At 38.5% G+C, this 12,983-nt stretch overlaps 1 protein-coding gene across 19 annotated transcripts in view; it reads left to right on the forward strand.

Annotated features, from left to right (window-relative positions):
- The window catches only part of ptprk (protein tyrosine phosphatase receptor type K), a 66,893-nt gene that overhangs the window by 20,975 nt on the left and 32,935 nt on the right, over positions 1 to 12,983 (forward strand). For all 19 annotated transcript variants that reach the window (XM_077737446.1, XM_077737467.1, XM_077737457.1 and 16 more), the window contains exons 3-9: positions 4,543 to 4,665; positions 7,418 to 7,578; positions 7,765 to 7,816; positions 8,084 to 8,142; positions 10,493 to 10,574; positions 11,867 to 11,982; positions 12,521 to 12,695. In XM_077737446.1, coding sequence (XP_077593572.1) covers positions 4,543 to 4,665; positions 7,418 to 7,578; positions 7,765 to 7,816; positions 8,084 to 8,142; positions 10,493 to 10,574; positions 11,867 to 11,982; positions 12,521 to 12,695 — 768 coding nt within the window. The remainder of the gene's footprint in view (positions 1 to 4,542; positions 4,666 to 7,417; positions 7,579 to 7,764; positions 7,817 to 8,083; positions 8,143 to 10,492; positions 10,575 to 11,866; positions 11,983 to 12,520; positions 12,696 to 12,983) is intronic.

The following is a 12,983-nucleotide window of genomic DNA, read 5'->3' on the forward strand; positions in this document are numbered from 1 at the left end:
CCCATTAGTATATATAGTAAAGCTGTTGAGTGTGCATTTTGAGATACAACACGGAAACCACAATGATTGTGGTCTACTAACCTTTAGTGGCAGTTGAGAAGAATGCCTTAACTTTTCTGAGATGGGAGTGAAATTTGACGCCGTCTGGACTTTAGTGTGAAGTCACCCATGGTTAGCAGGACACCGAGGGGGAGGGGTGCTAAAGGACTCCTTCACGCCAAGCGCTGAGAGAGGAGTAACATTCCCTGCTTGGGAGAGCCAATTATTTGAGGCTTTTGTGATTGACAAAAAACACTCCAATTATCAGCACCCAAGTGGGTTATGTACCTTATCTAGCCCAACAGTAAGATACTGAAGTAACTGAAATGTCAGCATAAAAAGAGAACAGAAGTGGAGATTTGTGATTCATAGGTACATACTGGAAAGTTGTATTGATAAATGTGAGGCTGCAAAATGAATCCCCACTGAGGTTGATTGTAAACTCAGTATACAAGGGGAAATACTATTTTATCATATAAACTAAGACTGAGATTCATTGTACGTAAGCACGCTGTTGTCTTTCACACAGTGTAACAATGTACCCATAAAGACAATCAAATCTATATTCCTTAGCCTATAATTTGAATTATTCGACACATTTATTTTCAGAACTGGAATCTTGTGTTACTAACAAATGGGCTATTGTGACATCAAGCAATGGCTCTTCTAAGCTTTGTAATCATTATTTTGATGACAGGTCATTAGTAAGTTCTTTTCTTCCCAGATGAAGGATTTGCCCGACATTCAATTCTTTAATTTATTAAACTTTTTTCTCTTTTAAATCAACCATTTCAAACTCTGAATGAGGGCTAATTTTGTCTTGGATGTTGAAATTGCTACATTGTATGAACAAGGTCACGCCTGTCCTCAATCAATGTCTCTCAATCTGTGAAACTTTTCATCGATGTAATGAAAATGGTCATAATAGGTCGTCCAAATTGCATGAATTCATGTTGGAATTTTTTTTTCCAAGAGGGGAGTAGGGCGAGGGGAAAGGAGAATAGTCGATGGCGGAAGGACGTAAATGAAAAACACACATTTGCTCTTTCACTTTCAACAGAAATTCTTGACTCAGCAGAAGACACACGTGTACGCTTATAAGCACACCCACCTCAGATTCAATTACTGCATTGTGGGATGAAGTAGAAATTTTTCAGCCTTCAGCATTTCCAATTAAAGTACAGCTCTGAGTGTGTTCATGTGTGTTTCAGTGCCAATCATGTGTATTTGCTGGGCTGACTTCGTGTGACCACATATACGGTTAACAGGCAATCTGTGTGTATGGGTGCTGACTTTGATGGCACTTTGCTGAGAGGGCCACTGAAGCGTGACTGGAGAGAGAGAGAAGATGGGTATATGTGTTAGTGGGAGTGTGTGTGGGGCCCTATGGTGTCACCTTATATGATTTCAGGTTAACTTTGACCTATTCTCCTGCGATTGGCTGGCCAGCAAATTCAGGCGCCCCCTGCCTGGTGGCTACAGTTGGCTGAGATAACCACTACAAGGGTTGCAGAGGGTGTTGGAGCCTATCCCAGCTGAATTCAGGCTCTCTGGATTAGTGACCAGCCAGTTGCAGGGCACAAGGAGACAGACAACCATTCACATTGCATCTTTTTGGAATGTGGGAGGAAACCAGAGTACCTGGAGAAAACCCACTCAAGCCTGCAGAGAACATGCAAACTCCACACAGGAGGACTGACCCCGAATCAGCCGGAAAAAAAACAAATTACTCTTTCTAAATTGTATAGTTCTGCTGGCTCTTGTGATGAACCAGTGTAATTATAAATGATTAACTTGTTTAAAATGCTTTGTTGGATTTTTACCATTGGGTAACTTTTATCAAGGAATATTTTTTGAACAAAAGCACTCGCTTTGACCGTTTGGCCTACAACAGTTGGAAGTAATTTCTAAATAAGTGCAAAATAATTTGAGTGACAAGGGACAAATGTCTCTCCAGCCATTGAACACTGCATCCAACCTTTGTCTGTGTATGTGCATGGATGTGTGTATATTGCCCCCTTTACCCTTGAGCCTTTATCAAATTTCCGTAATTATTATTTTATGCAAATGACTCACCATTATTTCATTAGCTAGGCAGCCAATCACAGAAGCTGATTAGAAAGTGATTAGCATGCAGTCATTTTCTCTCGCTCAGTGTCCTTGTGAATGGAGTAATGGCTAAGCGTATAATGACCCATCTGGATACAAGCTCTTTGCACTTTGAATATATAAAAAAAATATGAAACCATGCTTGCATGTTTTTAAATATAACTTGTATTCAAAATAAAATGCATTTCAAGCCATTTGTTTTGTAATTAGGGAAATTTATCTTTACCACTCAGTTTCATAGTTTAGTTTACCCTATTGGATGCCTAGCAGCATCAAGTGGCAGACAAGATTAATGTCGACATGGTAAATGTAATTGACCTGTCCTTGTAAAGTTTAAGATGCTGGAAATTTACCTAATCAAAACACACACCATCTGGTATTTTACTTTAGCCGGTGTTCCACTTTTAAGTGATTCAGAGCACACTATTACACCTTCTCATGTTGTATTACAACTCTTTGACATGAACTTTTCCCTTAACAGCAGTTTCACTGAATTACTAAGATGTACAACTTTTTTTAGCTACATGGGATAGGGAAATATACCTTTACAATATGGTATACTTCTCCATAGAAGGCAATAACGAAATATGTAGTTGTTCATAGTAGACATTTGTTTCATAAACACCTATTTAATCGAATTAAAGTTCAAAGTGTTTCAAAATACTCTGATGGAAAAGATGTTAGGATACAGGTAATGTAAAATAAATGAATTAACTTAAAAATTATCCATTGGCTCATATCTAATAACTGCCAACCCAAAATTTATACAAGCTTTATTACCAGGCAGCTCGTTACATTGAGTTTGCAGCATGACATACTGTTGTTGAATTTATCCAAGAAAACTACTAGACAGAAATATGTAAACCAACAAACATACAACAAAGGACAAAATGTCACATCATTCTGCACAGACCCCCATTCACTCTGCATTTTATTGTCAGCAGAATTCAGTTCCAAGATAAGTGTATGAGTTCAAAGCAGAAAAATGCGTGTTGTCAGTGGTGCACTACATGCCCTTTGCACCAAATAGGGCAGTCTGCGAGGTAACTCACTGTGACAAAGACTTAACAAAATTGAACGGAACTGGACTGAAATGCACAGAGTCGAGCTGGTTTTTACGAAGAACGCCAAAGGGAATGTGATCCTATGCGTCTCCGGGGCCGTGAGTCACAACCAGCAATACAGCCAGCAGCCAAAAACAGTCACTTTGTTTGACGTTAAAGTGTTTCTCCTGCAGCAGCGGCTGTCTCCTCTTTGTATCCTACTGGAGGTCCCACTCAGATCAGTGGGGGATCTCAAGTCCAGTCATTTTGCTCCCCGTCATGGCATTCTGTAGCTAGCTCCAGGCCATAGGTAGTTTACTACTAAGAGTTCTGAGATGTACATGACTGGAACTGTTGGTTCCTTATGATGGTGCATAGTAGTTTTGGAAATCAGAGTGTATATATGCCTGTTGCCTAGTTTAACATGCATCCATAATCATCCAAATCCTATTGAGAACATTGCCTTGCAGATGTTTTCAATTCGAACCAAAGTAAAAGTAATACACAAAGAAATTACCAAATTTCCCAGTGCATTGCATTGACTTACCTTCAGCTATCTTACATAGAAAAATAAATGAACACATTAAAAAAAACATTGTTTTAATCTTCTGTTGCTCTAAAGTTGATACTAACTTATTCAATTTTAATATTAAGGTCGCTTGGTTGTCTCAAAAGATGGCACCATTATTATTGTTTTAATTCTCTCCATTTTTAAAAAATAATTTGGATTAGTCTCTTACTGATTATCATGAAATACAGTCCACCGCTTATCTGATGTCGACACCCTATTTCATCTGGTGTGACCAATAAGTCAAGGGGAGTCATTTAATCTTTGGTAGCTGTAACAATTAGAGACTGGTATCAGATGGTACTTGGCCTTTCTTTGTAAAATGCCCCAGAGCTGTGTTACTAACGCAAACCATCCATGGCTGCGAGGTCAAGATGGCTGGTTTTAATCAGTGTGCCATTCCTATCAGCACATTGCCAGTACAAGCCATGTATGATCGTGAGCTGATTGGGTCTGCTGGCCACTGGGGACAGGCAGCGTCTATCTATATTAGAGTGACTTCCTTTGGGTGTGCCTGTAGTCGTCATCTTAGACGCGGGCTCAGATGATCTGCTGAAGGCTGCTTCTGATGGTTGAGTCAGGGGTGATTCTGTCTAACCTTGATGGTTGACTGATGACTGCACTCACTCTTGGCGCTTTATTCATCACATCATGCCCACTCATAACAGTGTTACAAAGAAAGAGATTGAAAGTTGTTTTACATAACAATTTCTACTAATTCAAGATTCAACATTTAAAATTCTGATTGATTCTTATCAACATTGTTTCTATTCCTTCTCACAGGAAGCTGTACGTTTGATGATGGCTTCTCCCGGTGTGATTACCAACAAGATCCATATGATGACTTTGACTGGACACACATCAACACCCAGGAAGTGCCCTACGTATCTCCTTACCTGCCCAAAGGTAAAACTTCATTGTATTTAATAATAAAGAGTACAAAATGTCATATTGTTGGTTATAATGTTGCTTTTTTTAATACAGAGTGCTTGTGTTAATAGAACACTTGCAAGTCATTATCAGCCACACACTCACTTTCTCCTTGGTAATCTGTTGTTTTTTAGCATGAAGATGATTAGGGGCAAATTAAAAAAAATCCCGCCTAAGGGCTGAGGGTCTAATTAAGAACAGAAGGTCATTAATCAAAAGATGGAACAGAGAAGATTGTCTACCGTGCAATGTTAAAAGAACAAAAATTATACTAAAAACACAATGTTTAGTAGTAGCTTTACATGCAAAATCATATTAATAAAGCCATACTCAACATTGTGAAACCCCAAACTAGTGACATTTAGATAAAGGCTGTAGTGTGTTACTTATAGTATAACGTTTAGCTTGCCAGGTAAATATTCGTGTACTTGGGCCTGTGTGAGTCACCGGACTAAAGCAGATACTCACGATCTTGTCAGCAAGCTTCTCTTCAAATCTATTTGGCTTCGCATCACATCTTCCTTTTTTCGTCATCTGTGGAGGAGGACAAAATAGGCTTAGAACTGCAATAGAGCTTATGATACAGCTACTGTCAGTCTAATATCTTTTGGGGAAAATGCCATAATTCTTAATGTATGCATTGCACATTACAACTGTTTGTGGGGCTTATTTTACGGCCAATACTGCTTGCTATTCTGGATCCAGTTTGAACAGATGCATGAAATGAAACTGAAACTTTTACTACCAGGAGGATATTATTGTTACTTTGAATAATAGTCTCTACTGTTGCTCCTATGATGTGACATATCTAGGTCTTAAGTCTGTCTCAGGGGTATTTTTATCCTGGTTACTTTGTGTCGTCATTTGATTAGAGTCCATTTCCCACATTGGCACTTCAAAGACAGCAGCCATCTGAGGAACTGGCAGATTTTCGGTGTTGCAATGTCCTTTCTTTTAGATTCATCCTGTCAAGCATTTTGTCATGGTTGTCTCACGATAACATATGTATTGTTACACAGCAGGGGCAAGGCTACTCTGCTATTAGATGCTATTTATCTTTAGAATTTTGGATCAAATGATGGAGGTTCATCCATGTATGGCACTCAGATCATTGGTTTTACACCAATTTTATGTAGTTGCTCCTAATGATGGCATATGTTATGTTTATTTTTATTTCTTCTATCTTCATTAAATTTGATTTTAGGGTATTTTTTAGCCTGCATACCTTACAGTTGTGCCCTGATATGTAAAATATTGATTTAATAATATTTAGTTTGACTAGTCAGTGATGTGTATATCAACTGAAATGTTATATCTTGCCAAGGCGTGTGTTGTGACATATCTGGGGTCGTAACGTAAGTCTGTGACTGATACATGTATTTTTAGCCTGCACACAGTCTTGGCACCTTCATTCCACCTCATGTCACTAAGTATCATTTTGATACCAGAAGGAGCAGGTTGCATGCTTAAGTGAGAGAGACAAAAAAATAGTGTTTCTCAGACTTCCCTTTTAGGTTTTTGTGGATACTGTCAGTCCACTCAGGAGGAAGTCATACTGTTTTTTTGCTCTTCACTTACACGTTTTTTTAAAAGACTTCTCAATAAGATAGACTGCTCTCAGTGTTCATGTGGATGAAGAAGAGAAGAAACGAGAAAAGGCAATGATTGGATAAAGAGCATGTGGGTGCTCAATGCAGATGGGTTTTGTGCTCCAATTGAAAATTTGCGACTGTTTGCCCTCCTATTCTTGTCGAGAACAATCTATTCTCACTGTAGATTAACTGAACAATGACAGATAATCACTACTGTCCTATTGCCAGTCGTAGCATTCATATTGTGCATATTCCAACTGGCAAATAGAATTAACTGGCAAGAATGTAGCATTGTGTTTACATAATTGGAGCAGAAAAAGTCAGTTTTGCATGCTATTGTGTGTGTGGTGAAGGCACCTATAGATATATATTTACTGTTAATTAAACCTATAAAATGTCCAAGTTTTCCAACAAATGTATGTATTTGCATAAACTGTATTTAGCATTTTTCTCATATATTGGCACATCCATGATATTTTCAAATGGGATATTTCGCCCAAGGATCACGTCATCGCATCTTTCACTGCAGCAACATCTGTTGAGCTCTAAGCTGATTATTAAATGATTTAGATCAGTTCTTGTTAATGCCACTGTATTTTTACAGTGAAATACATCAGGCTAAAGATGGGTGTGGCTTAATTTCTCCTATCCTACATATAAGATGCCCCATTGTCCTTTTCACAGTAAAAAACGATCCAAAAGCATCTTATTATTGCACTCAATTTTGGCACATTGTCTGAAAAGGAAAGTTTACAGATTTATTCACAGTCAGTTAACCAATTATTAGCGATATATACATGTCTATGCCCAATGAGCATCCTTGACAACACTACTTGAAAAGGCTTATTATTGCGTGCTTAGGCCAAATGAAATGAGGGAACGAAATGGATGTGTGCTGACAGCAATTGAAACTACTAACTCAATATCGCTTCAAAGTCTTAAATGGATGGTCAAGACTATAAATACTTTCAATTCAGGCTGGGTTTTACAGTAAGTCTTTAAAAGTGTAAGTAAAGGTCAAAGCTGAAGGGGTAAGTTCAAACAAACTTAACATAATGAGTACAAGGCTCTTATGAAGTATGGTGAAAGTGCAAGTTCATTCATCAAAACTTAATGCAGGATATCTCTTTGTCCAGGTTCCTACATGTTTGTGGACATGTCTCTGTATGAAGTTGGGGAGAAGGCAAGGTTCCAGCTCCCAGTGATGAAAGAGAATGACACTCACTGCATTGACTTTAACTATCAACTCATCAGTGCTGATGGTTCCAGTCCTGGTACACTTAATGTCTTAGTGAAGGTAATGCCTGTGTCAATTGCTTGTAATCATTCCTAGCAGTAATCATTCAAATCAGATTGTTTTTCACTGAACATCGTGTTTTGAGCTATTTGCAACATGGATAAAACAGTTAATCAATAGTTAGGTAAACACATTGCTAGTGGTATAACAATCAACAAATGTTTTTTTGTTCCATTTGATCTGCAGGTGAACAAGGGTCCCCTGGCCAATCCAATATGGAATGTAACAACACACACCGGTAAAACCTCAACCATTAGTGCTGGGTGATATGATGATACAGTATATCGAAGAGAGAAAAAAGACAATAGCAAATGTACTATTGTCAAAATTAATTTCCTATTGTATCTTACAGCACATTTGCCTTGATGCATTCAAAACAATTGGAAAATGATCCAGCATGGCAACATTCTCTATCGCCCAGCACTATCTAGCATCAATCCAAATCTCCTGTGATTTACTTTTCTTACAGCTAACTAAAAATTCATCTTTGTTTGTGTTTCTTTAGGTAAAGACTGGCTGAAAGCTGAACTGGCCGTCTCTACCTTTTGGCCTAACGAATACCAGGTGAACTACTTCCTCATTTATTCATTAACGGCTGTCTTTGCACATAGTTCACTCTTTCAGAGTGAGCATATCGGCATATCTTAATGGCTTTTACATGTTATTTTAATATACCCTTTTATTGCTGTCACATTAATGATGATCATTTGCATATGACTAAAATGACCATCATTGACCTTTCTCCCCCGCGACTGGTTGATAAACTGATTGATTAAGTTCACATACTTTCACTTCTTTAGTGGTCAGATGGACACAAACAACACACTGCCTCAAAAACAAACAGTACATGCTGTGAGGCAGGCTACTGATTTATTTGTGTTGACTGAGGCTCAGGAGGTGACGATCAGGCAAGAAACACATAGTGAGAAGCTATGGGGCAACAGCTTGCATGTACGTGCACATGCATTTGTGTAACCATGTGGGATATCACTGATTTGTTTTGTGTTTTTATTTATTTTTAGTAGTCAACCAGCTTATTTTTTTTACCTTTTAAGATCATATTAACAATAGTCTGAATAGTCCGCATTTCTAAATAGTTCTAGGCTGTTTCTGACTTGCATGTGGTAGATAAGTGTCAGTGTCGGGGCATACATACACGCTTCCTGATTAATATGCGTAGCCTGGGGACTCAATCTCAGTACTGTAAAGTGAAGGGTGGAAGAATCGTCCAAATGACCCATCTGGTGCCCGTGTAGCCCCCTCGGTGACTGTGAGAGGACAGGCCTGCCTGAAACCCGTGTCAACATGTTGTAATTGAACGTAATCAGTTCTTGTTTGCTGAGGGCTTATAGAGTTTTTTTTTTTTCATGGTATGAAACGGGTTCTTTGGTTTGAGGTTATGACGCCACCATTTCATGTTCAAACACGCTTCTGTTTAAGCTTGAATGATAATGAGCCTGAGCAGTGGGTGTAAATGCACCCCTAGTGCACTAGCAAAAAATTCTACATTAATCTTGATTTATGCTTTCAAACATCTTAAGTACTTTTGATACTTTTTAACATTTACCGATTAATGAATACATTACATGACTAATAACACGTTGAGCTCATCTCGATTTTCTGCGAAGGCATTCTTGACAAATCTCCATTCATAAATTGTTGTTGTTATTTAAAAAAAATATAAATCATACGTGGACCTTTAGATTTGTAAATATGTGACATCAGCATCTACTGACTTTTGTTACACTTAGTTGGTTTTGACATTTAATGAAATCTTCACTTTTATTATGCATTTGTGACTAGTTGTCTGATATTTGTGAGCAATGTGGGCAGAATGATTATCATAAATTAGCAGTCGAGGGTGAAACATGTCACGGGTAAACAGTTAATGGATGCCCTCGATCTTGACAAATTACAGCAACTGGTTCATACCCACTCATGTTTAGATAGCAACTGCCTCTCAGATTTTTTTTAGTGCAGTGCTCCTAAACAGCATTAGAAAAGATGGCATGACCATTAAAATGTATACTTATGGGGTAAATCTTAAACTTAGATGAAAAGTGATACAACACAGCAACATTTTTTTTACGTTTTAACAATTAGAAGTAGTCTATTTGGCACACGAGCAGGGCGTGGTTTGAGGGAAGTCACATGACACGCCTACAGCTTCAGCGTTATGTTTTAGGAATTTAGAACCATGTTGCTGTTACACGTGGGTAAAAAGAGAGGCAATTTCATATTTGTGGTGCACTAGAGACTATGTAATGTTCTAAGAATCAACATCTCAGCAGCCAAAGTGTGTGTTCACTTCAAGTTCGCTTTGGTTTTCCAGCTTGGCCAAATAAATGTAGATTGAGAAAAATAAACCACAAGAATGTGATGAAATGGTAAAAGGCAATAAAAGAGTGATGGGAGCGGAATGAGAAGCACATTTATATAGGCTGGCTTCATTTTGCAGACTTTTGAGTAGTTTTTATTTATTTATTTATTTTATCATTTAGCTGTCAGGCATTTTATGTTCACCAAAGAAGATTACTCTGGTCTAACTGGAAGAACTATTAATCTTGGTGGGCTGTTGGTCTGAATATATAAATCAAAACAGCAGACCACATAGTGTTATTTTATCTACACCCCAGTTTAGGGTTTCATCAACTTCATCCTGTTGCAAATCTACCTTGTTCTATTTCTTTGACATGTAAATATGGATCCAATGGAATATATTAACTAAAGTTGTCCTATCATTTTTAAACGTTGACAATGGTATAAACCCCACTGCATTTAGCTGCTCATATTTTCATCTAATACAAAAAGTATTGTACTCTATTCATTTTCATGCGGTATGTTTTAAAACTTAATGGCCTTTGTTATTTCCACTATATGGTAAAAGTGCAACACATTTCTTTTCTATCCACAGGTCATATTTGAAGCAGAGGTTTCGGACAGGAAGACCGGCTTCATCGTTATAGATGACATTCAGGTGCTCAGCTACCCATGCGGTGAGTCATTAGCATGGCAGCAATTAGTCGTAGTTCGCTGATTCAACGCTTATAGCTTCGGCTACTAATTAGACCAAACCGAGGATGGTTTCTGCCGCAGTTGAATGGACAGATAAGTGGAAATGAGTGGAAGGTGACTCAAAAAAGGGAGGGATGTGGCAAGGGGTGACAAGTTGTAGTCGGTAAACGAAAGAAATAGAACACAAGCGTGAAGACTGCGAGGTAGAGAAGAGAGAAACTCGAGTGGGGGGCTGGAGGGAGTGAAGCGGGAAATGAAATGGTATTAGGTCAATCATGGAGAGAAGCGATTCTGACCACTCAGCTCTCTTTCTCTTACTACAGACACACACACACCCCATACACACACACTCCCCACACACACACACACGAAGTGAACAGTAGCTGTCTTGTCCTGCACTGACAGGAAAGTGATGAGGGTCGCGCTGCTTTTTAAATTCATGTTACGTTCCAAAGCTCTTTTTCCTCTTCTTGTGTCTCCGCAATGCCAGAGGCCTCATCCTGAAACACTTGTGAGCGTGTGTGACTTCATCTAAATCCATAGACAGGCATCTGCAGGGTGCAACCAGTAGAAAACGACCAATTAAAATCCTGTTTTGGCATGTGTCTATTCGTAGTAATGACACATTTTTGCAAAGGCATGCCTTATAATGGATGGAATTGATTTGGAGTCACTTTAGTAAAATGTATCCCTAGTTGTCCCTGGGCTCTTTTTGAGGTTGTCAAATTTTGTCAGGAAAGTGACCTGGAAGTGGTGTGAATATTAAGAGAGTTGCAACTCTCAATACACAAACTTCCACAGTGGAAGCATTCATTCTCACAGCTGCATTTCGGGACACACACACACAGGTTTGTGTGTTGGTGCACGCATATGTGTGTGTGTGTGTTTTCAGCTGTTATCTATGATTGCAATCGCATCCCTAGAATAAAAATAGCCACACAGCCTCTTCATGGGTTCAAAAGGCTTATTCCATACCTTAGTGTGGCGCTTAAGTATTAGAAGCTGTGACATTGTGACAGTGATCTTACCAGCCACTGGCAATGTTGGGTTCCAGTTCTTTCTGACTCCTCTAAAATCTAATCGGGGTAATAGTGAACATATCGCTGCAGGTTACAAAATGTCCTAAAGTGCCTACATTGTTTGTACATGTTCTACTCCTGTCTGGAAACAGTGTGAATTCCGAGTAACGCAAACGTAGCCCGAACATAATAAAGTGTCCTGATCCCCCCCCCCCCCTTTTTTCTTATTTTCTACTGTTGTTGTTTTTCTTCAGATAAATCCCCTCATTTCCTGCGCCTTGGAGATGTTGAAGTGAACGCTGGGCAGAATGCCACTTTTCAGTGTATCGCAACTGGACGGGATACATCCAACAATAAGCTTTGGCTTCAGGTAAAGGCATGCCATGAACAATTGGTTTTGTTTTTTTTGTGAATTCCCTTTGCAGCACAAGGCTTGCGTAACATACTTTATTAATTTGATTGCTTAATATGTATTATGTAGAAGTGTTTTTCATCTATATATTCAATGGAATTTAGACCCTATCACTGCATTGCCACATTTGATAACTGAGGACTTATTTTTTCCTTGTATTTACGCTCTTATAACTGGAAAATAGATACTGCTACATTGTGGGTTAAAGGACAATGTGGCTTAATACATTTGAATGAATAAAAATAGTAGCTATTCAACACATATGAATGCACACGGAAATACACTATAAAAAATGTGTACTCAGAACACGGTTAATGAAATCGAAATTAGGTAAGAAGCTAACGCCATGGAGGTTAATAGTCATTGATTTCATTTCCAGTGTATTGTATTCATGACCTCCAAACCTTCTGTCACGGTGTTTGTCAAGAAGGCTGCAGCTTTGCTGCGAGACCTTGAGAGCAAGACTCTTTACCTTGTGTCCATCTCTCTTCTATAGCGGCGAAATGGAGAAGATATCCCTGTGTCTCACAGGAAGAATATCAACCATCGACGATTCTCTGCCTCATTCCATCTAGATGAAGTCACCAATCAGGATCAAGACCTGTACCGCTGCGTCACTCAGTCGGAGCGCGGCTCGGGAGTGTCCAACTTTGCCGGTCTTATCGTCAGAGGTGAGCTTTTGATAATAACTAATCTACAAGAGCTCATGATATGGTGGCAAATTATCAGTGATTAGAAAACAAATATAATCAAATAGATATTTTGGTAATTGTAAACTTTTTAACAGTTCGTTTTGAAACAAATTAAATTGGATAAATGACAAAATGTTAAATTGAATGATAATAATTGGCTTAATTGAGTTTTTCTGTAAAGATTAAAGAAAAATCCAATTTTTTAATTGTCTTTGGCCTCCTTTTTCAGCTTTGGCCAATAATTTTCATTTAACCACATCCATCTAA

The sequence above is a fragment of the Stigmatopora nigra genome, chromosome 2, assembly GCF_051989575.1.
Source record: "Stigmatopora nigra isolate UIUO_SnigA chromosome 2, RoL_Snig_1.1, whole genome shotgun sequence".
Classification (NCBI taxonomy): domain Eukaryota; kingdom Metazoa; phylum Chordata; class Actinopteri; order Syngnathiformes; family Syngnathidae; genus Stigmatopora; species Stigmatopora nigra.